The sequence below is a fragment of the Stegodyphus dumicola genome, chromosome 5 (genome assembly GCF_044657685.1).
Source record: "Stegodyphus dumicola isolate Sdum_Otavi_A_Nest chromosome 5, ASM4465768v1".
Classification (NCBI taxonomy): domain Eukaryota; kingdom Metazoa; phylum Arthropoda; class Arachnida; order Araneae; family Eresidae; genus Stegodyphus; species Stegodyphus dumicola.
In genome coordinates, this window is record NC_140772.1 from 233,277,084 (window position 1) to 233,304,663 (window position 27,580).

A 27,580-nucleotide genomic window follows, 5' to 3' on the forward strand; every position below is an offset into this window, starting at 1 on the left:
TTCTCCTGCCTTTCTAGCGTGCTTTCGTGGTGTAGTGGTTCTGCACGCTGGGCCGGTATTCCAGAGCTCCGTGGTTGGATTCCCGGCGAAGGCGTCTGCATATTTTTCATGTTGTCTGCTTCCAAAAAATACCTAATGTCTCTACAAATATAAAGCTAAATTTAGCACGAGTAAAAAACATTATTCTGCATGTCAATTCCTAAAAGATTAAGTAATGCATAGAAAATAAATGTGTAACTGATATTTTTTGGGAATTTGAGTAAATTCAGATACATACAGATATATTCAACCAGAATGAATTAATTACCAGCAAAACGTCGACAGGAGTTCGAAAATATCATTTTACGAGAGATCGGTAGAAATAACTCTAGCATTATTCGAAACTAAACTTCCATATCTCAGTAAAACATGAGACGCATATATTCGATGTTTTAATCAGTCCCATGAAAGGCTAGTTTCAAAAGATTGTATAAATAATTTTAAAGAATATTTCGTTTCGTTTCTTTTAAAAAAAATATTCAAAACTTTAAGTTGAGGTTTAGAATAAAATTTGTCTTTTATTTCGGAATAAAATTTAATATTTTTCATTCAAGCAGATAAGGAACTCACTCGACTAATGGATTTTGAATTTTACTCGACTCATAATTTAAATTTTTATGATAAAAAATTATTTGAATAAAATGTATTGATATTAAATTTAATATTAGTATGAATATCTTAAATTTAATATAAGTATGAAGCTTAAGATTTATTGTGTTGCTAAGATTTATTAATTTATTACATTTGGACTTCTAAATCCACAGATGTCTTTAGAAATAATCATTAAATCAGTATATTATACAGAGATATCTTTTTGTACTTTTTTCAATAATTTAAAATATAGCAGTAAAAGGCACGAAATCTTTGTATCTTATCTCTCTTAAAACGAGATATTTATATACAAAAGAAACGAACTTTATATATATATATATATATATATGTTGAGACATTACGTTATTTTGAAGCAGGAGTCATGAAAAACGAGCAATACCCTGGCTGGAACTGGAATCTTGATCTCTCGAATAGGCGCCGTGTGTGCTAACCATTACACCACGAAGGCATGCAGAAAGGAGGGAGAAAATACGCAAACGAACTGCTAGAAAAAGGAATACTTTCTATTGAAATATGACGAATCTGAAATTGAAGAAAATCTCTGTACAATCAGCAATTCTTCATTTAATATTAAAAAAGTTTAAATATTTTCCAAAGAAATAACTATAATAGAATATTTTCAAAAAGTATTATTGTGCAACACAGTCATCAACAAAGATGAAATGTATTTGAAAGAGACATTCAATAGTTTGTAGAGTCAGTAGGATTTTTTTTGGAAGAAGGCAAGATGAAAAATGATAAATCGCCTTCGCCGGGAATCGAACCATGGACCTCTGCAATACCGGCCCAATGTGCAGAACCACTACACCACGAAGGCACGCCAGGAAGGAGGGAGAAATACTTTATATACCCCCTTTTAAAGGGCGACTGGGGATTTTAGGGGATCCAATCGCCAAATCCTGGGTGAGGAGAATCATCATCCAACACCCTTTTTGTTCTTGAGCCACTTATAGACATTAGGTTATTTTGAAAAGCCGGAGAGATGACAAATGAGCAATCGCCTTCGCCGGGATTCGAACCACGGACCTCTGGAACACGGCCCAACGTGCAGAACCACTACATCACGAAAGCACGCTAGGAATGCGGAAGAAATGCCTTATAAGTTACTAATGTTTTAATTAATGTTTAATGAAAATTCATTATGTATTAAAATGTGATAGTTCTAAAACGCCACCTTATATTAGAGTTTTTTTATAACACGCATATTTAGTAATATCTTTATAGAAGTATGGTCAAGGCTTTATAGTAGCACCTTTTTTTAAATATTTCTTAAAAATATGGTGTTAAATTTAATAATAAATTTATAATTTATAGTTTCAGTATTTTTCATAATGTACAGGTCAGAATGATTACTGATGATTTTATGGAAAATAGAAAGGAATTTCAACGATCAGTGAAAGAGTTCGATATTTTTACCTATATTTTTACCATTAAATTTATTTTGTGTCTGTTATTAAACCGAGTTACCTAGCCTGTTCTGAAACAATCCTGATATAAACATCCAGAGTAGGTGAATATTAGCTTAAAAATATCCCAGCGTAGAAATAAAGGCTGTACATTAAAAATAGGGTTTAGATGCAAATGAAACTTTAAGATTTTAAGCTGCATTCACGGCTTCACGTTAGTTTCTTTTCCCTGTAATTTTAATAAAACAGACCTCTTTCATTTAAAGGTCGATATGTAATATTTTCTCTTTGCAGCAAAAGCAAAGCAAAAAATTATGAGAAAGGATTATTAGCATGTCATATTACCGAGAAATTTTATCTTTGTCCTCGACCTCTTGAGTGAATTTTGTAAAGGCCAGATATTTTCCACATTAATTAATAAATGTCGTTTACAAAATAGATATATTTATCAAATACCAAAATGGGATGCTTTCCAAAAATCTTAGACAAATACAGAATTAGAACTGTAAGTTACTTGTAAATTGTATGACAAAATTTGAGAAATTACTTTTGGAACGTATAATTTCGGATCAATGTATTCTGCTTTTCTACAAAATTTCCCATAACAAAAAAAAACTATAAAATTCAAGCTGTTTTAAGCAAATTTAAAATGAAAACTGAATAAAATTCCACTTTGCACGTAAAGATTAAAACACTGGCTCAATTTAAAACATAAGATTCTGCGAAACTGTGATTAGAATATTTTCATTAACATTCTATTTAAAAAGAATCTTCGTCGTAACAGTAATGTTTTTGAGAAAGGCATCACTGATAACATGGCTAACCGAAACTAATCTTGAAGATAACTGCCGAGAAAATTCCCACATGTCCTTAGTTTCTGCCCCTGTAAAACTGTTTTTTTACCTTTAATATAGCGTCTGCAGAGAAGTGCACTGCAGTGGAACTATAAACGAGCTAAATACAGGGTGTTTATAAAGTCCCGGACCCAATTTGATGATTAATAACTTAAGAAAAATAATAAAGATAGATTAAAATTAATAACATAAATGGTTATATAGACTCAAAAAGTTTCATGACCCTTGTCAATGAACTTCCACGTGTGCCCCCTTCGTCGCACGGAGAATATCAAGTCGATATTCAATTTCACGTCAGGTACCGGCAAGCATGTCGACATCCACAGAGGCTATTGCGGTTGTAATTCTGGCTTTTAGGTCATCAATGTTCGACACTCTCCCCCTGTAAACGTTGTCCTTTACAAATCCCCAAAGGAAAAAGTCCATAACATTGCAATAGTTGCCAAAAACAAAAAGGAGAAAAATACAATTAATAAGCAGACGATATTTAGAAAAGTACAGATATTTAGACTGGAAAATGAAATTATCTGAAATTAACCACACGCGCAGACGATATTTACAAAAGTAAAGATATTCAAACCTGAAAAGGAAAATATATAAGTTATTCCACCAATAAATGCCATAAGTTTGTTTATATCTTCATTATTTTATGACTTATTAAACATCTAAATGGGTCCGGGACATTATAAACACCCTGTATTTTCAGGTAAACTCTCTCGCTGTTTATCAAGTTTTCTTTGACCCCCCCAAAAAAGGGGGAAAGGTTTCAGATTTTAAATTGCGTCCAAAGAGACATTTTTTTAACATTTTGTCTTTTACCTTTATTTATTAAATATCGCTTAAACCGTAAAATTCAGTTCAAGAGCAATATCGCAAAATAGTTTTAAATTGAGCATATCTTTAGAATTTTCGATACAGAGACTCACGCGCTGGAAATCAAAATTTTTTCTGTAGAACTTTGCCATTGCTCGCTTTGGAATCCTTGAATTTGTAAATCAAAAATTCGTTAAAATTTTACAAAATATGAAATCGCTCATAGAACAAATTCCAAATTTGGGCTTCCACATGCCCATATTCGCAGTAGGATTAAATCATTCAAAATTCGATAACTCTAGGTATATTTTATCACAATGCCAGAAATATACATACATTTATGCAGATTTTTCATTATTTAATTTCTTCAAATATAATACAGGACTCTTAACATTCGGTGGCAACTGTTTGAAAAGTGAAACGGACATTTATAGTGAACCAACGCAAAATCGCAAAACGAAAACAATAGTCCTTCAGGGACAAAGCTTCTTTGAACTAATAAATAAATAAAGTTAAGATATTATGCACTTTAAAATTTTTAACTCAGATTTTCAAAAATCGATGCTCAATGGGATTCTGATTCTCTTTCTTCTCTTCAACCTTTGAACAGTATTACCAGCTGCGATAAATTAGTTATCGAAACCCTAGTAACTGTTAGTTCACTTAGAATTAGAGGTATTGATATCTGCTTTGCTTATGTGCGTGCTCATCATGGTTTCTACGGAAATGAAAGAGCTGATTTCTTAGCTAAAGATGCCTTAAATTTACCCATTGATATCAACATTAGCATTCCAAAGAGTTATTGGAAGTCCTTTCATTATAAAAAGCTTTTAGCTATGTGGAATGAGCAATACATTTCATCTTGTAATGCTGAAGTCACCAAAAAGTTCCTTCCTTCTATTTACCATAGACTGAATTCCTAGTCTTTCCTCTCGTTAAATTTTAAAGTGTCTCAGTTTTTATCTGGTCGCGGTAAATTTGCAAGTTATCTGTTTCGTTTTAATCTACGATCAAACAATTATGTGATGGTTCAAAAAGAGTTCCTCAGGATTGGAACATTTGATTTTCTCGTGCCCTACATTTGATGGCCCTAGATTATGCTTACAGAACGATTTGAAGATGTTCCGAGTGACTTGGCCAGTGAACTTATCTGTTTTCGTGAAGTCCAGACTGCTGTTCTCTGCTTTTGTTCGCTTTATTTATGCATGTAATTTTTAATGTTTATTTATACATGTAACCTTTAATGTTCTAGTTAACTTACTTCTGTAAGCCCCGTGTTGTACATATGTGGTGCACGGGGAGTCTGTATGTTCTCAAAGAAAAAAAAAGGGGGGGGGGATCTTGAAATTCGAAAATTTGGATTTTCTGAGTATTAATCGTCCTTTTGTCTAAGCTAGTACCTTACATTCAGAAACTAAAAGAACATATTATAAGGTATTTTTTCCACTTTCCTAGCATGCCTTCGTGGCGTAGTGATTCTGCACGCTGGGTCGGTATTCCAGAGGTCCGTGGTTCGATTCCCGGTGAAGGCGTTGCTAATTTTTCATCTTGCCTACTTCAAAAAAAAAAAATCCTAATGTCCCTACCGTGGCACCTGAGCTAAAAGGGTTGTGAATGATAACTCTCCACATCCAGGATTTGGCGAATAGGTCCCCTAGAAACCCCAGTCTTCCTTTAAAAAGGGGAGTATATAAGGTATTTCTCCCACTTTCCTAGCTTGCCTTCGTAGTGTAGTGGTTCTGTACGCTGGGCCGGTATTCCAGACGCCCGTGGTTCGATTCCCGGCGAAAGCGTTTGTGATGTTTCCTCTTGCCTACTCCCAAAAAAAAATCCTAATGTCTCTACAATGTTACGAAAGAATTTTAGATTTAATCATAAAGAGTCTTAGAAACAGCTCCAAAAATCAAGAGATCTCGATAGCAGTTGCTTTAAAATAATATAATATGTATCTTTTGAGCAATATGAATTTTTTTTTATTTTAAACAAGTCTGTGCTGAAATGTAATCTGTTGCATCAGTATTTTATCCGTAGGGCAATGCAAAAAATATTAGTTTTTATTATTTATTAGTTTTTATTATTATGTTATTTATTAATAATTCTTTATTAAATATTAGTTAAAAAATATTAGTGCAAAAAATATTAATAGAGGGTTTTCTCTACAGAAGTTTAACGTATTTCTAACTGATAGACATCTTCTTTTACTCATATTCAAATGGAAAATTTTCATCCGGGATCATAAATAATATTCATATTTTTCACACATACGTTTGGAAATCTGTTTATTTATTTTATTTATTTATTTATTGCTATTAATACATTTTTTCATTTTTCTTCATGCAAAGTGTTCTCTCAAAGGCTTTTTTCCTTTTGTTTTAGAGAAGATTTTCGCTTCTTCTTTTATGGTGAGATAATATGCTTTTAGTACGTTTCTTGATATTTATGCAGTTTTGGAATTCAGCTTCCTAGTCATAACAAACAATCTTCAATTGAATACTTTCATAATTCATTTAATAAGTCATTTTAGAATAACTAGCTTTCTAAAGAAAAATCGAGAATCAGTTTAAGAATGGAAACAAATATAATGAATGCGCACACAGGTGTATTACGTGTATAAAATGTAATAAAAATAACTAGCTGCTTCAAGATTTAAACAGTCCTACTTTGTTCCCCAAAATACGCTTTAAATATATTTCCATCTAGGCACAGAAATAAAATTTCAAATAGATTTGAATGTGTAAAATAATATGGATTTGGTAAATCGTCATAAACAAATACAAATTTTCTAGTTAATGAAACGCTTTCGTAAAATGGGCATCTACTAATTAATTAAAGTTGACTTGAAACAGTTAATAATATACCACCCTCAATTATAATTAATATTTCTAAGATGTAAAACATTTTAATATACTTAATAATATCAAAATAGATCAGTTTTCTTCAAAGCCACTGGATGAATCCCTGGAAATGACGTAATATTTAATTGATTATAAAATAAGTAATTTGGACTAAATAAGAAAGGATTTTAGAACCCGATTCTCAATCATCGAGAGATCTCGCAAATTTAACCCGTTTTCTGTTAAGGCCACAATACTTCCAAATAGAAAGGAAACAAAGTAATACTGGCAGTAAATGGTATGAATTTATTCTAAATAGGGGTTAAGTAATACATATAAATAAATTTAGACTACTAAAGAAAATTAAACAAGAATGCAATGAATTGATATATTAGTCAGAAAAATTTTAATTTCCAGCTTTATTTCCGATATTTTACACTGCTTATTTTCTTCCCATTTGTTTTTCACATATCAGATAAACAGTGAGAGGAATATGCTTTCGAAAGCAAAAATGATGGTGAAATAAAGGATGAAATATTTTTAAATCCCCATGGAAATATCTTTTTTTTTATGCATCCCTTTCAATAGATTCTTTTTCTGAACGATTTCGCCTGATATGTTTCTATAATGAAAGAATAATTTACCATCCCATTATTATCTTTGTTATTATCTTTCACTGTACAAAATCTCTCCTTTCATGTAATGAAAACAAATTTATCTTTTCCAAAATGAACCAGGTGGAGGTAATTATCCATCCATAAAAAATGTTAAACCTCTTAAATTCGCTTCTCTAATGTATTTTTTGCAAACGAAAAGGCAGTATTATTTGATGCAAACTCTTATTTTACTTTAAAAAATGGGTACTGTGAGTTGCAGTAAAAGTTTCGGGGAACAAAATCTGTTTCATAAAAATGCCTTTTTAGCACTAGAGGTGATTTAGACTCAAAACTCACTTTATTTCGGAACCGCTTTTCAAATTGCTGCCACCAGATGTTCACGCGATGTGTTTCAAAAATTAAATTATGAAGAATTTGTACGTATGGGTGTACGTATATTCTTCGCAATGTGGAAAACCCCAAAGCATCTAGAGCCACCGAATTTTTAATACGCATAGTTCTCCACCTGAACATGGGCATCTCGAAGCCCGAATTTCGAATTTGTTGATATTTGTTGATATTTTGCACAAATTTAACAGATTTTTGTTTAACGTGTAAGGATTATAGTAATTTTATTAACAGTTAAATTTTAAGTTAAAGTTCCTTTCCTGTCAAATTCTTAACTTCAACTTACTACTTCCAGCCAGAACTTAGTTTTGGAATCTTGCTGAATATTTAATGAGGAGGAGTGGTATTTAAACCATGAAGTTACTTACTTAGTGAGAGAGAATCAGAGTTTCTGATTTACGCACGTCTGCCTTTTTGGACACTCTCTCTCTCAAAGCTGTTAATACGCTCGACCGTACTCAGGGCCTTGCTAAGCTTCGTAGTTAAATAAGTTAAGGGGCCAACTCGATTTGAACCTTGATAGCTTCGGCTATATTTCTTCAGTTAATCTTAGTTTTAGTTTAATTCTTAGGCTCTTCAGTTTGTTCACTTCACTTTCTCTTCTTGTTTGTACACTCTCAGGCGGAGTTTTGTTAAATCTTATTGTAATAATAAAGGGTTAGTTACCCTTCTATCTTGTTGTTTCTTGTCACCCGAACTTAAGCGATTATTCGCTTATCAGTTCTTAAGATTCTTCAGTTCCAACATTAACTTAGAATTACAAAGTGAGGAACTTTACAAACGAACTCAGTAATTTGAAAGTCAGAAGTAGCAACACTGTTCGAAATGAAACATTTTTTATATTCAATGGACCAGACAGTCGCCATTCGGCAAAATGTAAAATCTTTGAATATGAATCCATAAATTTGGCCATTTGAAAGCGATCTGTTGCCACTGCTTCAAATAGAATAATTATCATTTTCTCGCAGCAGCGTGTTTCCATTCAGTAAAGCGTAAGATATTTATCTTTCAAATTTAATCTTTCTGTAACTGACTAGCAAAGCAAGCAATTGAAAAGCAATAAACTCAGTGTTTAAAAATATATTTTCTGCTTTATAGTCTGATTGATTTAAATAAAAATGCATTTAATTCAAGAAATGTTTTAAAATATTAAATATGTTTATGAAATAACACTAGCTGGAATCATTAAAAACATTTTATACTTTTTTTTCCTGTTTTATGATAACTTTTTAGACGGCTGATTGCTCGACTGATTAGTTCTCAAAGAAATAAAATATCGAATATAAACAAAAATCCCCTAACACTTAATAGGGAGTTTTGAAAATATGTTGGTTTTGAACATTTTTTTTTTATTTTGCTCTTTAATTTTATTTGGTATATGTGCGAAGAAAGTGATGCTTAATAATAAAGCTAAAAATACAAAAAAAGTATGTCAGCAGAAGTGAGTCCAAGAGCAGATTGGTAACCTCCGATGCTCAGTGATAGCATAAGAAACCTTAATCTTAAAATCTTGAGTTGTCTATTAATTTGAGTCGCAGTGAAAAGATAAATTTAACCCCTTTTTGGACACAGTGTTACCAGATAGTGCGATGTTTCGCAAATTTGCGACTTTTGACAAACTTGTGCTACTAAAATTTTAGTATTTGCGAAATTTTTGCGACGTCCATCATTTTCTTATGCTACTTTTTGCGACATCAAAGATTTTTTTAATATATCTTAGAATGCTTAGTAAAACACAGAATTATGTGCCTTTATACTAATAATTACGATTTGAGTGCTCGAGAAATTTTGTTTTTAAGACAATCCTCCCTCATTTCTATGGTCATAAGGAATCGAACAAAAGAACCCTCAGGTTGATCGCCGTATATTGGGTACCCAAACAGAGGAAGAAATAAAATTCATCCTCCTGATTATAATATTGCTATATTGATAACTAAGTAATAGAAATGACTTCAAAATGAAAGCAACTTGCATTCTTCTAAATAACAACGCAAATAAATTTAGCAGTGAAATAACAAATAAGGCTTTCTTAAGTAATTAGTATCTGAAATAAGTCACCACCCAAAACGGAAAACTCACTGCAAAGCTTTCCTCAATTAAAATGTTAAGCAGTTAACACAATTAATCAAAAAAAAACCCACCGGATTAAACAAATTAACTGCCAACTCAGAAAATTTAGTACAAAAGCGCTAACCATCTAAACGTGAGGAATATCTTACAAATTAATTTAAAAACAGAAATCTAAATTAAGTGAGAACTAATTTCAAAAGGAATGGATATTTAAACAATTGAAAGTGAGCAATATAGTTTTAAAATTTCCGTTAAAGCTAAGATACATATAATTAAAACACCTAAGCATCGAAGAAACTATGACGTCAATAAATTACGTGATCTCTGACGTCATTTGCGAATTTTTGCGAATTTTTTAGTCTGCTTTTGCTACTTTACCTCAAAATTTCTGGCAACACTGTTTGAACATGTTACTTACAAGAAATCGGGGATTAGTTGCTACACGGTTTTGCGATATTCTAGCTTTCAACGAACTCTAATTTAGCTAGGATATTACAAACAAATGTTTCTGTATTCTAATCACATATTGTAGCTACTCGGGCATCTGCAACATAACACTTTTCTTGTAAATTTCTTCCTTTATATTTCTATTAGATTAGGTATTCAATCTCTTACATACCATTCGATTTTATAAACGTGTTCCGATTTAAATAAAAATTGTTTCTCATTAAACGTCTTAGATTGGTATTTTGTCAAAATATGATTTGGTCTCCAAAAAATTCTTTTTTAAAAACGCATTATTAAAAAGTATTGCGCTGATTAAAAGGAAAGTTGATTCCTTGTCAAATAAAAACTAAATTATTCAATAGAATTTTAAATGAATTTGAACATTCTGCATGAACTCAGTGTTTATATGTTATCAAATTAGTTCCTTAAAAGCTGGTTAAATATCCATTAGTTTATATTTGAGCTAAAATTTTAAAGTGTTTATATTTCAGTTGGAACATATTCTAGAAAGAAGCAGCATATTCCTTAAATTAATTTTGTCTCACGTGAAAACTAACTAAATTAACCTATTCTATCCTTAAGAAAGACCTCAAGCAGTCTGTTTATAAGTATAAATACGTAGATATATGTAGTACTCATTACTGCGAATTTGAAGAATATTATACTTAATAGTTTCTATGCCGCACAAATAATACTGTTTCATATACCTGTAATAATGTTTATCTTTACATGAAGCTCTTTGGAAAGTTTGGAATCTTTCGTATCTTCCAAAACATTGCAGATCATAACACTCTTCAAAATAAAATTATATTGATTTTCTTTCTCTATATCTCCTTCATTGATCAGAATGAAAATTAAGTTTAGTTTCATTGCTTTGAGACAATGTATCTTCCCCCACGCCTACCTTTCCTTCTGTGCTGGGAGTCGTTGTGTACACAGAGAAGGGGGTGTCTCGAGAGATTATCTCTCCCCATTTTCCGGATGAATTCTTTTCCGTCGTATGGAAGACAAAAAAGGCCAAGAGGGGCCTTTGGGCCTAAACAGCGCGAAAATTGGAAAGCCCGCGGCTGCATTATTGCGCTTCGAATTCGATGTGACAGCGAGCGTTCTTGGATATTGTGGTTTTGGTTGTGGTCCTTTTATTTTTTCGGAACTATAATACAGCCCGCAGTTCTGTAGCGAATGCTACAGAGTGGCATTTTGCCGATAATAGATCAGTAAGTGAGCATTTCTGTTGTTTCGAGGAACTTTATTTTATTCAACTGCTGTCTTTTCACATAAAATGGACAAGGAAAGATAAAATATTATCATTTCAAATATAATGGTTTCTAGAATGAACTTCTTTTTTTTAAAGAAAATGAATGCATTAAGTTATACAGTAGAGTTGAAACAACGATATGTTTCGAACTAATTTTCAATACATTTTACATGTGGCACTGGGGACAGAAAATACTTTTAGAAACATAAGAAATAAAATTATAAAGCCTTTGTTATACCAAAAAGGGGATTATTTGCTATATCTCAAGAAATTTTTCAGCCAGTAGTACACTGAATGTACATGTGCAACGTGATAAGGTATTTCCCTCTTTTCTTCATGCCTTCGTGGTGTAACGATAGCGCACTCATCGCGTATTCGAAACGTCTAGGTTCGAGTCCCGTCGAAGACATTTCTCATGTATCCAGCTTCCAAATAACCTAATAACTCTACAGTAGTTCCCAAACTAAAACAGTGGTGGGCGATGATTCTCCACCACCAGGATTTGGCGATTGGGACCCCTAGTCTCAAGTCGACCTTTAAAGGGGAGAGTATATAAGGTATTTCTCCCGCCTTCTAGCATGCCTTCATGGTGTAATAGTCAGCATAATCAGCGCATATCCGAAAGGTCCGTGGTTCCAGTCCCGGCGAAGACATTACTCGCTTTTCACGTATCTAGCATCACAATAACCTAATGTCTTTGCAAATGAAAACCAGGCATTCAATTTTAAAATAATTAAGAACTAGTTGACGTTACTTTATATGACATCAGATTTTTAAGTCGAATCGTAATTATTGCCCAGCTGAAAACGTATTTTTACGTGAGATTGGATCCTTATTTGTAAATATGCATAAAATAATCACACCGGTCAAATACTGTGTAATAAATTTTTTATGTGCTGCACCTTCTCAGCTCATCGAGCTTTTTAATACAGTCATGATCAAATTACGCAATACTAACTTGCTTCAAACTGATTGTAAGAAGAAACAAACAAAAGTCTGTCTTTAAAAGTCTAGGTTCAGTACAATAAATTCTCCAAAGAATATACTTCACTATTTCTCTCCAAAACCTTGTCTTCTTTTGGAAATTGGAAAAATAATATATTTAATATGTAATTTCTTTTCATATTCGATGCAATCTTTCAGCTCTTTTCTGAATGGGTTATAAACAATTATCTTAGTAAACTTAATTCTTCGAGTTATTTCCTAAAATCATCTTAAGGTGAATTATAAAGCAGTCTTAATTAAATTCCAAAGAATCGAGCGAGTGAATAACACAGAATAAAAATGCTAGGTTTCGCCACGAAATGTACTTTACAATGAATACATTAGAAATATTTCGCAGGTTTTCAGCAATTAGAAAAACCTTGCATAACAGCAAAAAAAAAAAAAAAAAAAAAAAAGTTTATAAATATCAGTGGATCCGTGATTAATATGTGTAGATATTGATCTAAACCATTGTCTACTACTATGAAATCTCTCAAAGTTGTTGCAAAAATACTTTATTTCTGAAGTCTTTAGCAAACACATTTGCAATGCTTATATCAAATAAGGCGAAATTAATGTTTTAGGGTTTCCCTTATTTTGCATAAAAAATTATTTTAAGTTCGGTATCTTTCCTGAACCTCTTATTTTCCCCTCGCACTTCCTCGCCAGGATGCAAATTAAAGTTAAGTGAAGTGAGTATCTAAACGAGTGAATCTTGTAATTTATTCAAAGCGTGTTTTCGCTAGCCAGCTCACGTTACGAGTCTGTCTTTGCTGTTACGCGGAGTTGCTGATACGCCTTTTTGGCCATTTAATAAGTATCACGCCGGGTAGGTTATTGAGTCAACCTAGTTAACCTTAACTTAAATTGTTAGTCCAGCACTTTGTATTCGAAATTATTATGTAAACGATGCTTGAGTTCCACCGCAAGTTTTCAATATCATCGTAAGCATGAAGTACGTGCTTTTTCTGTTCAGAGTTTGACGAATAATAAAAGGTTATTTTGACACGCCTGTGAGAAAAGAAGTACTTTTGTATAAATATCACTTTAGTTTTATTGAACGATACTTGGGTTAATAATTCATGTTTTTGAAAGCTGACGTCATGGTTAATGAAATTTATAACTATATTCTTTTTTTTTTCTTTCAGCCTTCCCTCGGCTTTGGTCGCTCTGAATCTTACATAAAATTGGAGCAGCTGGGTGAAGGGTCTTATGCTACTGTCTATAAAGGGTTTAGCGAGTAAGTATCTTAAATATGAAATTGCTTGCTCTGTGACTTGCGTATTTACTTCCACGTTTTCAAATCCATCAGTTTACTGGGAAAATAAGGTGATTTATGAATGGACTTTAATCTATCTTTTCAACGCAGATATTTTTTAATGGCAATAATAAGTGTCAAAGATAAATTTTCCTTTTATAAAACTATATTTGTTTTACTTTACAAAAGATTAAATGAAATGTTATACGAAAACAAGTAGAGCATTTATAAGATCCAAGTACAGTCACTTCCAAAAGTTAAGCACGGAGAGGAAAATGCTAATTTCCGGAAGCCAATCAGAATTGAAGAGGATGCAATTCGCTGCAGAGGTAGATGGAAGTATACAAATATGTTAGGTAACAGCCAATCGCGCTTTCATGTCATGAAATATGCAAAAAAACGTCAGTCTTATAAGAAGCCAGCTTTATGAAGGGTTACAGAAGTTGATTGTAAGTGCTTATAGATGGTGTTTAAAACTTTCGTACAATTTGTTTTCAAGACATACGTGTTTCTATGACTTCCAGAAGACGAATGGAAGATTCAGAACGCTGGCGTGCTGTGAGGCGCATTGAAGCAAGACAATAGATCACAGATGTTGCTCTTTTCTTCGGCGTTCATAATTCTGTAATTTCACGTTTATGGAAACAATTCCAAACCACACAGACAGTTGTCCGAAGGCCCATAGCCGGTCGCCCAAGCGTTACAATCCCCGCGTCAAATGGATATATTGCTATTGTAGCCAAGCGGAATCGCAGAGCGACCTCCACATGTGTGACATCTATGATTACAGCGTCCATTGGCAAGGCGATATCTGCAGCTACTGTACGCCGAAGATTACATATGAGTGGACTGTACATCCGGGTACCTCGAGTTTGTGTTCCTCTATCCGTCCAATCAAGAGGGGCACGATTACAGTGGTGTCAAATGGAATGTGTCTGACTGGGGAAATGTCATGTTTACTGATGAGTCAAGATTTGCTCTGAAGCCAGATGACAAGCGTATAAGAATATGGCATGAACAACGAACACGCAACCAGTCCCAAAACATCGCCGAACATCACACATTCCGAGGCGGAAGCATTATGGTGTGGGCAGGGATTTCATTAGGATACCGCACCAACCTGCACATCTTTAAACGGGGTTCTTTGACGGCTGTCCGGTATCGAGATGAAGTCCTAGAACCCATTGTAAGATTGTACGCTGCAGCAGTTGCCTCTACTTTTGTTTTAAAGGACGATAACGCACGTCCCCGTAGAGCTGACATTGTCGATGACTACCTGGAGAGTGAAGGGATTGCGCGTATGGCGTGGCCAGTATATTCGCCTGACCTTAATCCCATTGAAAATTTTTGGGATGCTCTCGGCCGTGCTGTATCTTTACGTTTCCCACCTCCAGCCACTCTTATTGAGGTGGAAACTGCTCTACAAGAAGCATGGCGATTGCTTAATTTTGCGGTGGTTGACCACCTAATTGAAAGCATGGTCACAAGGTGTCAACTTTGTATACAAATGAGGGATGATCACATACCCTATTAATGTCCTGTTTTTTTCCTTTTATGCTGTTTATTTTCACTTTATACATAATTCTGTTTAAGTCGGTAGTATGTCATTATTTGATAATTTACAAACATTTAATATTGTTTTCATTTCTGTATATAATTATTGATTTTGTTTTATGCATAAATATATATGCTACTTTCCTGCCGAATTTTGTGTCAATCAAAGTAGTATTTGTTGATTTTTTTGCATTTTACATCTTCGTGCTTAACTTTTGGAAGTGAGTGTAGATAATATCTTTAATTGTTGGGGTAAAACTAAGATATTATCTATCTTAGTTTTAGCCCAACCATCAAAAATTTCAAACTGGATGTGGCAACAACAACTAACCTTCTTACAGTTTATCAAGAAAAATACATTAAACTAGATTTTTTTAAGAATGTTTTACTTCATAAATATTTTTCATTCTAATTACTTTTTTGTATGTAAATTCGCAACCAAATTATAATGAGCTTCCATATAATGATTACTGTTTTAAATTTTCGTATTACACAGTTTTAAATGTTAAAAATTAAAAATTTTAAATTCAATATTTTAAATTGTTTTGAATGAAATTTCCTTCCTTTTAACAATGGTCGAAGACCTTACTACTTAAATACTTGAAGATTTGATGTTTATAACGTATTGAAATGCCTTTTATGCCTTTTCTGTACAAAATACTGTACGTGACGAGGGTGTTTTACGAAATGCGAACCATACAGCAGGCTTGGCATGAATGATCTGAAAGTAATTTCCTCCTGTACATTTCACCCAAAGGAGAGGGGGAAAGAAAGTTTCCATAGGAAAAAAAATAGATTTACCGCTATTTCCTATGCTTGGAAATCGAGAAAAGTGGTGCGCCAAAAATGCAGAGTTTGCTCTCTCTGAAGTAGGAATTCTTCATTTCATTCGAATGCTGGGCAGGAGAAGCCTGAAAATTTCCATCGAAACGTTGCATGCATAATCAATTCTCAAAGAAATCCCTTCTTTCCGCTGGGTGGTCAGCAGTCATATTATTTTTTTATCTCTCTGTCCAGGAGGGACTTTGTAAAAGATAAGGAAGTATATTCACATATTTGCTTTCCTCAGATCCTAGAGCAGTTTTTCATCTCGTGACCATGACGTTTTTAACCATCATGTCAGCTTAAATATGCGCATGTGTTGAAGTATTTAACTGCAGTCGCTTGTTACATTATTACAGCAAATATTTTACTTTACTTTATAAGATATTTCTCCCACTTCCCTAGCGTGCCTTCGTGGTGTAATGGTAGCACGCTGGGCCGGTATTCCAGAGGTCCGTAGTTCGATTCCCGGCGAAGGCGGTTGCATACTTTTCATCTTTTCTGCTTACAATTCACCTAATGACTCTTCAAGTGGCGCCCGAACTGAAAGGGTTGTGGATGATGATTCTCCGCACCCAGGATTTGGCGACTAGGTCCCCTAAAACCCTAGTCGCCCTTTAAAATGGGGTGTATATAAGGTATTTCTCCCACTTCCCTAGCGTGCCTTCGTGGTGTAACGGTAGCACGCTGGGCCGGTATTCCAGAGGTCCGTGGTTCGATTCCCGGCGGGGGCGGTTGCATATTTTTCATCTCTCTGGCTTCCAAAAAATCCTAATGACTCTACAACTTTTCAGAGTGGAACTGAACTTACATCAAAGAAATACAAATTTAGAAAAACTAATTACAAAAGCATAGCTATTTCAATATAATTTACAAAAAAAAAAAAAAAAAAAAAAAAATTTCATTTTCTTTGCGAGAGTTCTAGAATAGGGTTTTTTACATTACGTCATTGTTTGAGTTCGAGAAACAGTCATATGAGGCAACATTTTAACTTTTAAATGCAATGAGTTCATGTAATAGATCTTCTAACAAAATAGAATTTAATACATTATAAAAGGATCGTCATGTATATATTTATTTCCTTTCAAATATTTGAAAATATATGTCTAATGCTGAAATGATTAACTTTGTCAAATTGTAACAAACATTCCTTGAATATTTTATTCTCTGATTGGTATGCTGACTTGAAAGCTTGGTCCTTTGAAATTGTTGTTGAAAATTCCTGTGCACGCGATCATGAAATCGGCTAGTCATCTGAAACGTACATCCGGGCGCTTTCGATCGCAGCTGCAAACTTTGAATTTTATTGGAAAATACAGCAAGGGGTAAGTCACTGAAACGTGCCTTTCCGTTCCGCAATGTGAAGCTACAGTTTATTGCTTTAGGTGTGAAAATGGCCTTCCCCGATTTTCAGGAAAATGCGCATTTAAGCCCGAGATATAAAGCCATTCTTTTCACAGTTTTGGTACCGCCTTCTTCAGATAAAGATTGTGTTTAGTAATAAAATTAAAATTAAGCCATTAAAAAGAAGTTTTGACTTTATTATTTTGCCAGATCTATCATTTTTGGTTTATCGTATTAAAAGTCGCTTAAAGTATCACTGCTCGATGCAGGGAAGTCATGGATTGAGTGGAACAGTTTAAGAAAACTTGTACAACTATTATTTCATATAGTTCATATATTTATTATAGCCCTCGAAACTTTGCCATAATCACATAAACCGAACCAAACCACACTTTTTGAAGCGCTGATTCTTGCATGATCTTTGAGAAATTCTATAAGATCAGTTAAAACAGGCATATTCTTTTTCCTAATTTTCTCTACCACCATATTTTGATGCTAGGATCTAATTTTTTCCCTAAAATGTATGCACATGCCACGGCGAATCAGAATCTCTTTGCCCCTAATTTTGTATCCAAATTATGGCTGTAAATGCGAAGTAAAAACATGTATGCCCAGCGGTGGACCTTTTGGGGACCATATCTGCCGATAATTGCACGACACGCCGCTGCTGTTAGTTTGAGAAGATGGCGGTTATTCTTCACACATCTACGGCGTACAAGCAAATAATTGTGATTCGTTTTCTATGGAGCCAGGGACGAACGCCCATCGAAATCCACAAGAAAATGCAGCTCGCATATAGAGAAAAGTATCTCGCTTTGAGAAGTTTGAGGTGGTAGTGATATGAGATGGCAAAATGCCGTGATGACTTGCATGATAGTAAGCGCTCGGGGAGGCTGCGGTCGTCGCATACTGGCGACATTTCCCGTATGGATGCAATGTTCAAAGCAGATTTGCGCCTCAAGAACATTTCCTGGGATATTGACATTTCGTGTGGGAGTGTTAACGACATCGTTCTCGAGTCCTTAGGTTACCGGTTTCATGTTGGTGGGTGCCTAACCTGTTCGATGACATGATGGAAGGAGAGCGATTGACGAGCCAGTTTCCCTTAGAAAGTCCTCTACGAAGACATCCCTCCCCTTAGGCGGATAGCCCTCGAGGCTTTGCCATAATCATACAAACCAAACTATTACAGTATAGATGAAGTATGGTTGCAATGTATTACATAAACATTGTAGTTACTTTCTGTTTTGAATTATTCCTATTTTTGAAATGGAACTTAATTAATTACTCTTAAATGAACAGAAGACACTTTTGCGATAGATGAACCTGCGCTACTTCTGGGTTTTTAAATTAACGTAAGGTAAACGTAAACGTCAAACGTAGGTAACGTAGTCTAAAGAAGCAGACACAGAGGACTGCTTAAGCTGGCTCAAGACAATTAATGGCGTTTTCTTTTTAAAGGTAGCTTAGCAAAATGCTAAAGCTAGAATAATAATGCAGTGTTGCCGATAGTACATAACTGCAGTGTGAGGCTATTTAAACTCTCAGCTTATACGCAGAACAATTAATTTGGGTACTTTTCCGTTTTGCCGGCGCAGGCGATAAAGTCGCCAATAATGGCACAACCGATGCTAATTTGAATATCCTGGCTGGTAACCTTTTACTTGTCATTTTCAAAACAAGTCGCATTCATTTTCTCATCAGATTGATTGTTTTTGTTTTCAATACTGGCATACAATTACATAGAATTTTTACCAGGTAGTTCAATTTTATGCACTGCCATTTGCGTGCGGTAATTAAGTCAATTAAAATGCAACCACACAGCTCATCCGATGGCGAAAATATAGAAAAGGCAAAGTGAAGGGTTAAATTCATCCATTCTAATGAGAATGTACTAGCGCAGTAAAGCACTGCGGTTCTGCGGTTTTACATAATTTCTGAGTAAGCTGTTAGTACGAATTAGAATAACTCTTGCATTTAAACTTGTATTCCAAATTAAGATTTAACTTGAAATTAATGTAAATAATTACTGAGAGAATTAGATTTTTGTAGCGTAGTTTACGTGATATGAGATCACTTGGGGTCACTTGATATGAACCGGCAAATCAGGATGTTGTACCATGAAAGCATAGTAAATTCTTAAATTAATGTCTTTTTACAAATCCATTGTCTTTATTTATTGGCTTTTTTTTTTACAAAATTTTAAACAACATTAAAATGTTTATACCTTCAAAATAAAAAATTCTTCCAACTAACATTTGTCAACATTTTTTATATGTATACTGTGTGTTGTCGCCAGTAAAGTCTGCTTGGCGAGATTTGCGCCGTCGAAACGGAAAAGTACCGAATTTGTATTCTGGTGAGGACTACGGAAAGAAAATTAAAGGTTCAACTCATAATAACCGATTAATGAACACAAAGTCCTATAGTCTTCCCCAGCAGAGTTTAACCAAATCGTAAACAAAGTCTTAATTACCTAGGATAAGATTTTAAATTCTAAAATCTAAAAACATGAGCAACCCGGTTCCTGGTGTTACTTCGTTGTGTAATGCAATCTACAGGGTGTTTCATAGATCATGGGAAATCTGTCTCTTGCAAGTCTTGGACTTTCAGCAAATGGTAATGGTGCAAACCATTTTCATGCAATATTCTCCAAACGGTAGAATGACTCAACTGCAAACGACGTGCAATAGCTCTAGTATTTGTCTGAGGTGATTCACGCACAATGTTCAAGACGGATTCTTCAATGCGAGGTTGTCGTGCACTTCATCTTCCACTCCTATTGTCAGAGGTGGCTTCAAATGACCCGTTTTCACACAGAGACCGATGCAACCTCTCGAACATTGTGTGCTTCGGCATACGCCTGATCGGAAACCGTTCCTGGTAGAACCGTAGCGCTGCTCTGCCGTTCCCATTAGCAACGCCATATATGACATAAATGTCAGCTTTCTCTCTGTGCGTAAACTCACCCATCACGCTCGACATCAGAGTTGCGAATGATCCTCTGATGCATTGGATCGTGGTTTGTCCGGTTCACTACCGCCCTCTACCACTGCATTGCCAGCCAATCACAGCTGTAGTTCCTATTACTGTTAGTGTTCCCCTTTTTTGAACACTTATTGTGAATATTGTATTGCTGCAAAGAAGCACTTTGCGCTGACTTTGTACATAAACGCATTTTCCTCTCGTGTCGTTTTTTTGCGTTCTTGCCTTAACCCGTCAGTTTAGACCCTACATTCCTATACAAAAAATGCGTGTTATAGTACGCTCCACCACCCCTTCAAGTTTGTCCTATGATCTATGAAACACCCTGCATATATATATATATATATAAGACATAAAATTTGAAAGAAAATTATTAATTCGGCAATAGTCCTTTTCCCCCTTTTAATTTGGCTATCTCCGCTTTCTGCTCTAAAAGTAGAAATTGCTCATAATATTGCTTGTAATACTGCGTCATCTAAAAATTAAACAGTTTCTCACTTTCTTATGTAATCATATTGCAATGCGGACGGCTCTTATCCAATCGCAACCTAAAATTTGAACCTTAAGAGTCTTTGATACTGTGTAGAGTCATAAGTTATTTCGAAGTAGAAGACGTGAAAAATTAGCAGTGCCCTTACCGGAACTGGAACTCTTCGTTGATTATAGTAATGTATATCTCCAAGGATAAATCGATTAGTTTTAAATTCTCATTTAATTTTTGTAGGTTAAGGATTGTGTTCCTTAGTCTCTACGAAAAAACTTTGGTTCAAAAAAACCATCGAGAATGTGTTTCAGATCAAAGACATTCAGACGTTTTTACAGTATGTTCACAACAATTACTTCGTCTTACATGTGTTCAAAGAGAAACGACACTGAGCTTTTGTATTACCTACAGAATGCGTTACCTGTCCTTTCCACCTAACGGGTAGCATATTTCACAAGTGCACATCAGCGTAGCCACTGAGGGAGGGGTTTCGAAAATGGACCAATGAACTTCTATTGCTCTTGTGACGCTAAATCTCCGTGTGCATGTGAGCGTATGTTGTTTACGTTTTAATTTGCATTTGTTTCGCAGTTATAAATGTATGGCGTAATGGTAGAAAATCTCGTAGTGCTTTCGTTTTATGAGTTTAATTAATCGCTGACATTTCACTTTTGTGATTTTTATCACACTTTGATATTTGGATTGATGTTCACGGCATATTATCGCTCTTTACTCCGAGAAAATGACTCAAGCTACAATTAGCCTCTAATATTATGCATTTACTGACAAATGTGGATTAAGAGAATTCATGCGTATAGTTTTATTTTTTTTATTTTTATTGTGCTGACAAGGACTGGAAGTGCTACAATGAATCTAGTGTTTTCTTATTTCAGTGCTTGCATTCATTTGATTTTGAGAATGCTTGCATTCATTTGATTCAGAATACATACTGTGTATGATCTGATTATATCCATTGTTAACATTAAAAGTTATATGTGAATAAATTTAATGTATTCGTTGTGAATAGATAAATTCATTCTGTTTTGCTTTTCTTGTGTAGACAGTATATTTAAGAGTGGGCAGTTATTAAATGTGAAATTTAACACACTAAATGCAAATTTGTGAATTACAAATGCAAATTAGTGAAGTTAACTTTAAATGAAATTCTGCATTGGATAGTATTATAACATCTTTTTCATATAGACTGAAATAAAAATTTCTGACTTCTATTTACATATATAACTGGTGTGAATAGTTTTCTCATACGCATAGTTTTATGTAACGATAGCATTTGGGCTCAGATGTGCATCACATATTTCTTTCGTCTTATTTATCACTTATTAAGTAATATTTCGCATGAACATTTTTGAGGAGCTCCAACATATGTTTGTATTTATTTCAAATTCTTTCAACCAGGTAGTGAAATCTTCATAATTGCTTATATTTGATCTAACTTCAGACTGAAAATTTTCAAAAGAAACAGACAATATACAGAAAATTGCGTAACAAAATATTTTTCATCCATCTTGCTTAAATCTTGAAGCGTTCGAAAGGTCATGTGACATGACAGAAATATTACTGGATGCTCATTGGTACATCCTAGAAGTCACTTCCTCGGTGGCTACACAGATGTGCACTTGTGAAATATACTAACGGGTAGTATAAGCTCTACTTCTTTCCGAAAGCATGACGTCTGAAGCGTGGTCTTCCAGCGAGCTTGAATAAGCAGTATAATAATCCATTTGCAACAATATGGGCAGACGACCTAAGTTCGGCGTGATGCATGTTCGACAATACAATATTAATCGTTGTATTACTGATTATTTCGATGTCTTATAACAAAAATCTTATAATTAAAATGTTTAGATTACTTTGCCTTAAAATAAAATTATAAATTAGCAATAAATTACATTCATAATTGCATATGTGTATTAATTACATGCGTGAAGTATGAGAAAATACGAGTAATTAATTACACACGTGGAAAAACTTTCATAAAACTTACTATTTATGGATCCATCATAGCAATTTTAATAATGGATCTATAAGATCTCATCATACCAGTTAAATACAAATTTTTCATTGTGGCAGTTTAAGACTAAGGTTCTTTTTTTTTAAAGTTAAAATGCTTTGAAATATGTATCTTAATATAATTTAACCTAAATTTTCGATAGTTTACAAACTGTGCAAGATTTAGTTTGGGAAGTAAATAGAAATCAGATGGCTGTGAAAATGTCATTAAAGAAGTAGACCAAAACTTTTTTTACCCTCTTTATGGTCTTTAAAAGATCATTAATTGAAGAATATGGGAACAAGCTGAGAAAGCTAAACAAAATAGCTTTCTCATTATTACTTTTCAATAGGCTTATGAAACTTTATTTGTATTCTAACTCAGTTAACTGTTCTGCATGCATGTTATGTACCAATAGGTGTAGGTATTCTCTCTGATTTTCCCACAGTATGCTTGTAAAATTTTGTCAATTTATTATCTAGAAAATTATTAACTAAAGTAAGAACGTGTAGTCAAAATATTTACTTTAAAAATGTAACGTGTCTTCAAAATCTAATTATTTCGTAAACAAAGATCCCATCAGTGGAGTATTAACTCAGTGAAAATATTAAACTGATGTGAATCGCAAAGAACAGTTCTTTTAAGACTAGTGGTTTTTTCGGAGCGGAGGAGGGGGGATTTTGGCATGAAACATACCAGATTTATGCCTAATATAATTTTTTATTTCCAGCGCGCGAGCATGTGTATCGGAAATTCTGAAGATATGCTCATTTTAAAATTATTTTGCAATATTGCTGTTGAACTGAACATGAAAAATAAAGGTAAGACAGAAAATCTCTTTGGGCGTAAGAGACTTAATGATGTAGTAACCTTTTAAAACTATATTATAAGGTATTTTCTTCCTCCTTTCTGCATGCCTCCGCGGTGTAGTGGTTAGCGTATTCGAGAGATTCAGGTTCGAGTCTCGGCGAGAGCATTGCTCATTGTTCACCTCTTCTGTTTCAAAATAACCTACTGATTCTACAGTGGCGCCCGAACTAAAATGGTGCTAGATGATGATTCTTTACCACTAGGATTTGGCGATTGGTTTTTCTGACCCCCACTCGCTCTTTAAAAGAGGGAGTATACAAGGTTTTTTTCTCCCTCCTTTCTGCATGTCCTCGTGGTGTAGCGATTAGCACACTCGGCGCGTATTCGAGAGGTCCAGGTTCGAGTTTCATGTTCTCCTGCTTCAAAATAACCCAATAGACTCTAAAATGTGATAGTTAATTACTGGTAAAAACAACGAATAAATTTCTCATCACATCAAATTTTCAGGTTTTGCTCACGTATTTATGCAAGTATAAGAGTATACGAGAATCAGTAGCTATATATCATGAAAGTGAATATCTAAATAATAAATTCTAAACGGAGAGAGTTTCGGTGTCCACGTATGGGTCAGAGATGGAGGAATTTGAGAACGGACACCAAAAGCATCTTTGCGTAAATCATCGACAATACGAGACCACACATTTTACGGCAGCATTAATAAATTCTCCCACTACGGTAGCGGGAGATTACCGTTGCTCACCATGTCGTTAGTTTCAGTGAGAAAACCGTAAAAGCGAAGAGCGTGAGGGAGCGTTCTCCCAGCGTCATCCCCAAACAAGTATTGACGAGAATGACTGCGTTTTCCTTTATGTGCAACGGGTGCTTGTAACGAGTTTGGTCTGTCTGGGTAATGAATGTAGGGATCTGGCACATAATTCTCCAAGGATCGCTCACTGAAATCTGTGCAGTTAAGCTTGGCGCAGGTAGGATTCATATTTGTGCCCTGAAAAAGTGTGAAAAATATACTGTTGAAAATAACCATTGTTCCAGACTGTATATCAACAAAGAATGTAGCAATGTCTATCATGTTTCGCTTTTCAGCTGGATTATCTTCCATTCTTTGTTTCGTAATAGGAAATAAACGACAGCTTTCATGAAATCATTGACTAAAATATAACCAGTTTTTGCCGTCTTCTTTTTGTGTTGTTTTTCGGAATGGCCAGCTTTCTTTCCACCATATGATATATTTTGTTCCAAATTTGAAAAATGGCCATTTTTTTACTTTCATATCGAACAGTCTCATATATAAGCATGATACACACCTTAGTCAGGTTTCATGTTTTGTATCTGAATAACCTCTAACATTTGGGGTGTATCATTTATTTTGTAGAATCCATGTCATTTTACTAATTGCAGAAAAAAAGACATAAGGTAGGAAGGAGAATAAAGATTTCATCATTATTAAAAGGCGCTAAAAAATAACATTTTCCGTTGGATTAGTAGTATCATTGCCAGTACGTCCAGTTCACGATAATCATTTCTATATAAAAGTTTGTTTAAATTTAATAAATTTATATTCTGTTTAAATTATTACATCACTGAAATGATTGTTTAATAACGCTTGTTAAAATATTATATTACTAATAAATGAAATAACTGAATTCGAAGAAACATTTAAGCGTTATTAAACTTCCTAGTTCACTAAGTTCACTACAGTGATATTTCGGAATGTACACTGAGTGAAAACTGAGACATGCGTATCATTTCTCAGCTTACTACCGATTTATGATGCTTACGTGATGGATGAAGTAAAGATAAAGCGCCTTATCTTGTATTACATCTACTGATGTCTTGCTCAAAAGCCTTTTAACTTACCCAACTCTGCCTTTCAGAGTTTATCAGCTGTTTATGAATTTGAGAATCTTCAGACATATTTAAAACTATTGAGAAAACACAAACACTTCTTATTAAACAATTAAAGCTTTATGTTATTTGTGAAATCTTTATGTTGTTGAATGGGTAAAATTTTAATAGCATGCGTATATTTACTTGGCTCTAGTTATAGTAATTAGTAATGGTTGAGGATCATTTCGTTTGTGAACCCCTGAAGCGGACACAGAATTTTCTCATTCAAGAACCGATAGAGCCACTCAGTTACCCCAACATAAAAAACAATCGTATAAAAAACATATTCAAAGATATAAAATATTATTTCGACTGATATGAAAATATTGTTCTTGCGCAGGGTTCAATGTCTTACTAAAATAGGCTACTGGTCGCCCCGCTTGAGATAACACGGCTCCTACGGCAAAGTCCGACGAATCTGCAGATGTTTGAAGCTGACTTTCTGGGTCAGGGACTATCAGTACTGGGGCTGTAATAATTGCTGCTTTTAATTGTTCAAATGACGTATTGGCTTCCACCGACCAACAGATATTAACTTTTTTTTTTCTTTTCAGTTTTAAGAGAGGTTCAGTATGCGCGAAAATTTTAATAAAGTACCTATAATATGACCACGTACCCAGAAATGAGGCAAGTGTTTTCACTATATTGAGTGGAGGGCAATTTTTAATTGCGATAATTTTTTAATCTTCAGTTTCGATAACTTTAGCGAAAATTTTATAACCTAGCTGTTTTAGTTCTTTTGCCGCGAATTTGCATTTGCTGGGGTTCACTTTTAAACCAATATCTCGTAAAAGCATAAAGACTTCAAATCTTTAATTTGTTCATCTATCGAATCACTGGTAAAATATAATGTCATCTTAATAAATAAATGTTGATTTGTAAAGGACTGGTTGAAGAATAATACTTATACCTCTTTGGAAAAATAGTGGGAGCATCGCATAAAACGAATGGCATGTGTAAAAATGCGCATATGCCAGATTTAGTGATAAAGTTTTCTGAACATCCTCTGGTTTCATGAAAATCTGAAATTAGCCAGAGGTAAGATCTAAGTTGGTCATATATTTAGTTGATTAAATTTGTCTAATTATCTCCTCTATGATCGTTAGTGGATATATGAGATACTTCGTAATATTACCTAATTTTCTACAATCTATGACAAAACTCCGAGGCTGTAAATTTAAGATTCTTTTTACGACATAACACGACTGGTCTTGCAAACGGAATGCTAGAAGGTACAATAATTTTATTTTCCAACATTTTAGCTACGTGTCTTTCTATTTGTTCCTTTATCTTATCTTATATAGCGGTATAACGTAGCCCTACAGGGTAAATTTGTTCCAATGTCCACTGCGTGGTTTACCACGTGCATGAACTCTGGTTTTTCACCAACTAAATCTGCAAATTTATGTACTAATTTTTCTATTTTTACCCTTTTCCTCGAGTTTAAGGCCGTTCAGCTCCAGCAATGGAGGCTTGGATTCTACATGCTTTTTTTGCACAGCTATTTGCAAACTGATATTTGCATCCTGAACGTTAATTATTCTCCCGCGGACTTCAGAAAATCCGTACATAAAATGACATTCACTTGCCAATTTTTCACTACAAAGCCAAATGCATATAAATTTTTGTTGCGCACCTTTTACCTGCATGTTGAGTAGAAACTTTCCTGCGCAAGAGCAGCGTACCCCTTGAGCTGCAATCACTGCGTTGAATCACTACCCTCGGCGTTGAATAAACAATGGCGTTTAAAATGTTATCAAAACATTTTTCTGAAAATAAAAAAAAAAGACTGCGGTGTGCTCCAGTATCAATTAAGGCGACTGCCGGCACATTGTTCAATAGAATTTGTATATCCGGTAACTCTAAGTTTTACCACAACTGTATTCACATGTATTTGGAAGGCATTTTTTTCTTCCCGAGGCAGCTGACCTCTCTTCTTTATAGCGCCCCTCAGATGTTTAACTGCTTCGGTTTCGTCTCTTCTTGCCGCTGTTTATTGTCCTTCTGTTTGTCGCTTCTCTTCGGCGAAAAGAATTTCTGACCAATTAAATTTTCTTTTAATCTTCTGTCGTTCATCTGCCCTAGG

The 27,580-nt window shown here is 34.3% G+C and overlaps 1 protein-coding gene across 4 annotated transcripts in view; it reads left to right on the forward strand.

The window, feature by feature from the left end:
• The window catches only part of LOC118191572 (cyclin-dependent kinase 14-like), a 221,362-nt gene that overhangs the window by 166,001 nt on the left and 27,781 nt on the right, over window positions 1-27,580 (forward strand). For all 4 annotated transcript variants that reach the window (XM_085817778.1, XM_085817777.1, XM_085817775.1 and 1 more), the window contains exon 6: window positions 13,470-13,561. In XM_085817778.1, coding sequence (XP_085673904.1) covers window positions 13,470-13,561 — 92 coding nt within the window. The remainder of the gene's footprint in view (window positions 1-13,469; window positions 13,562-27,580) is intronic.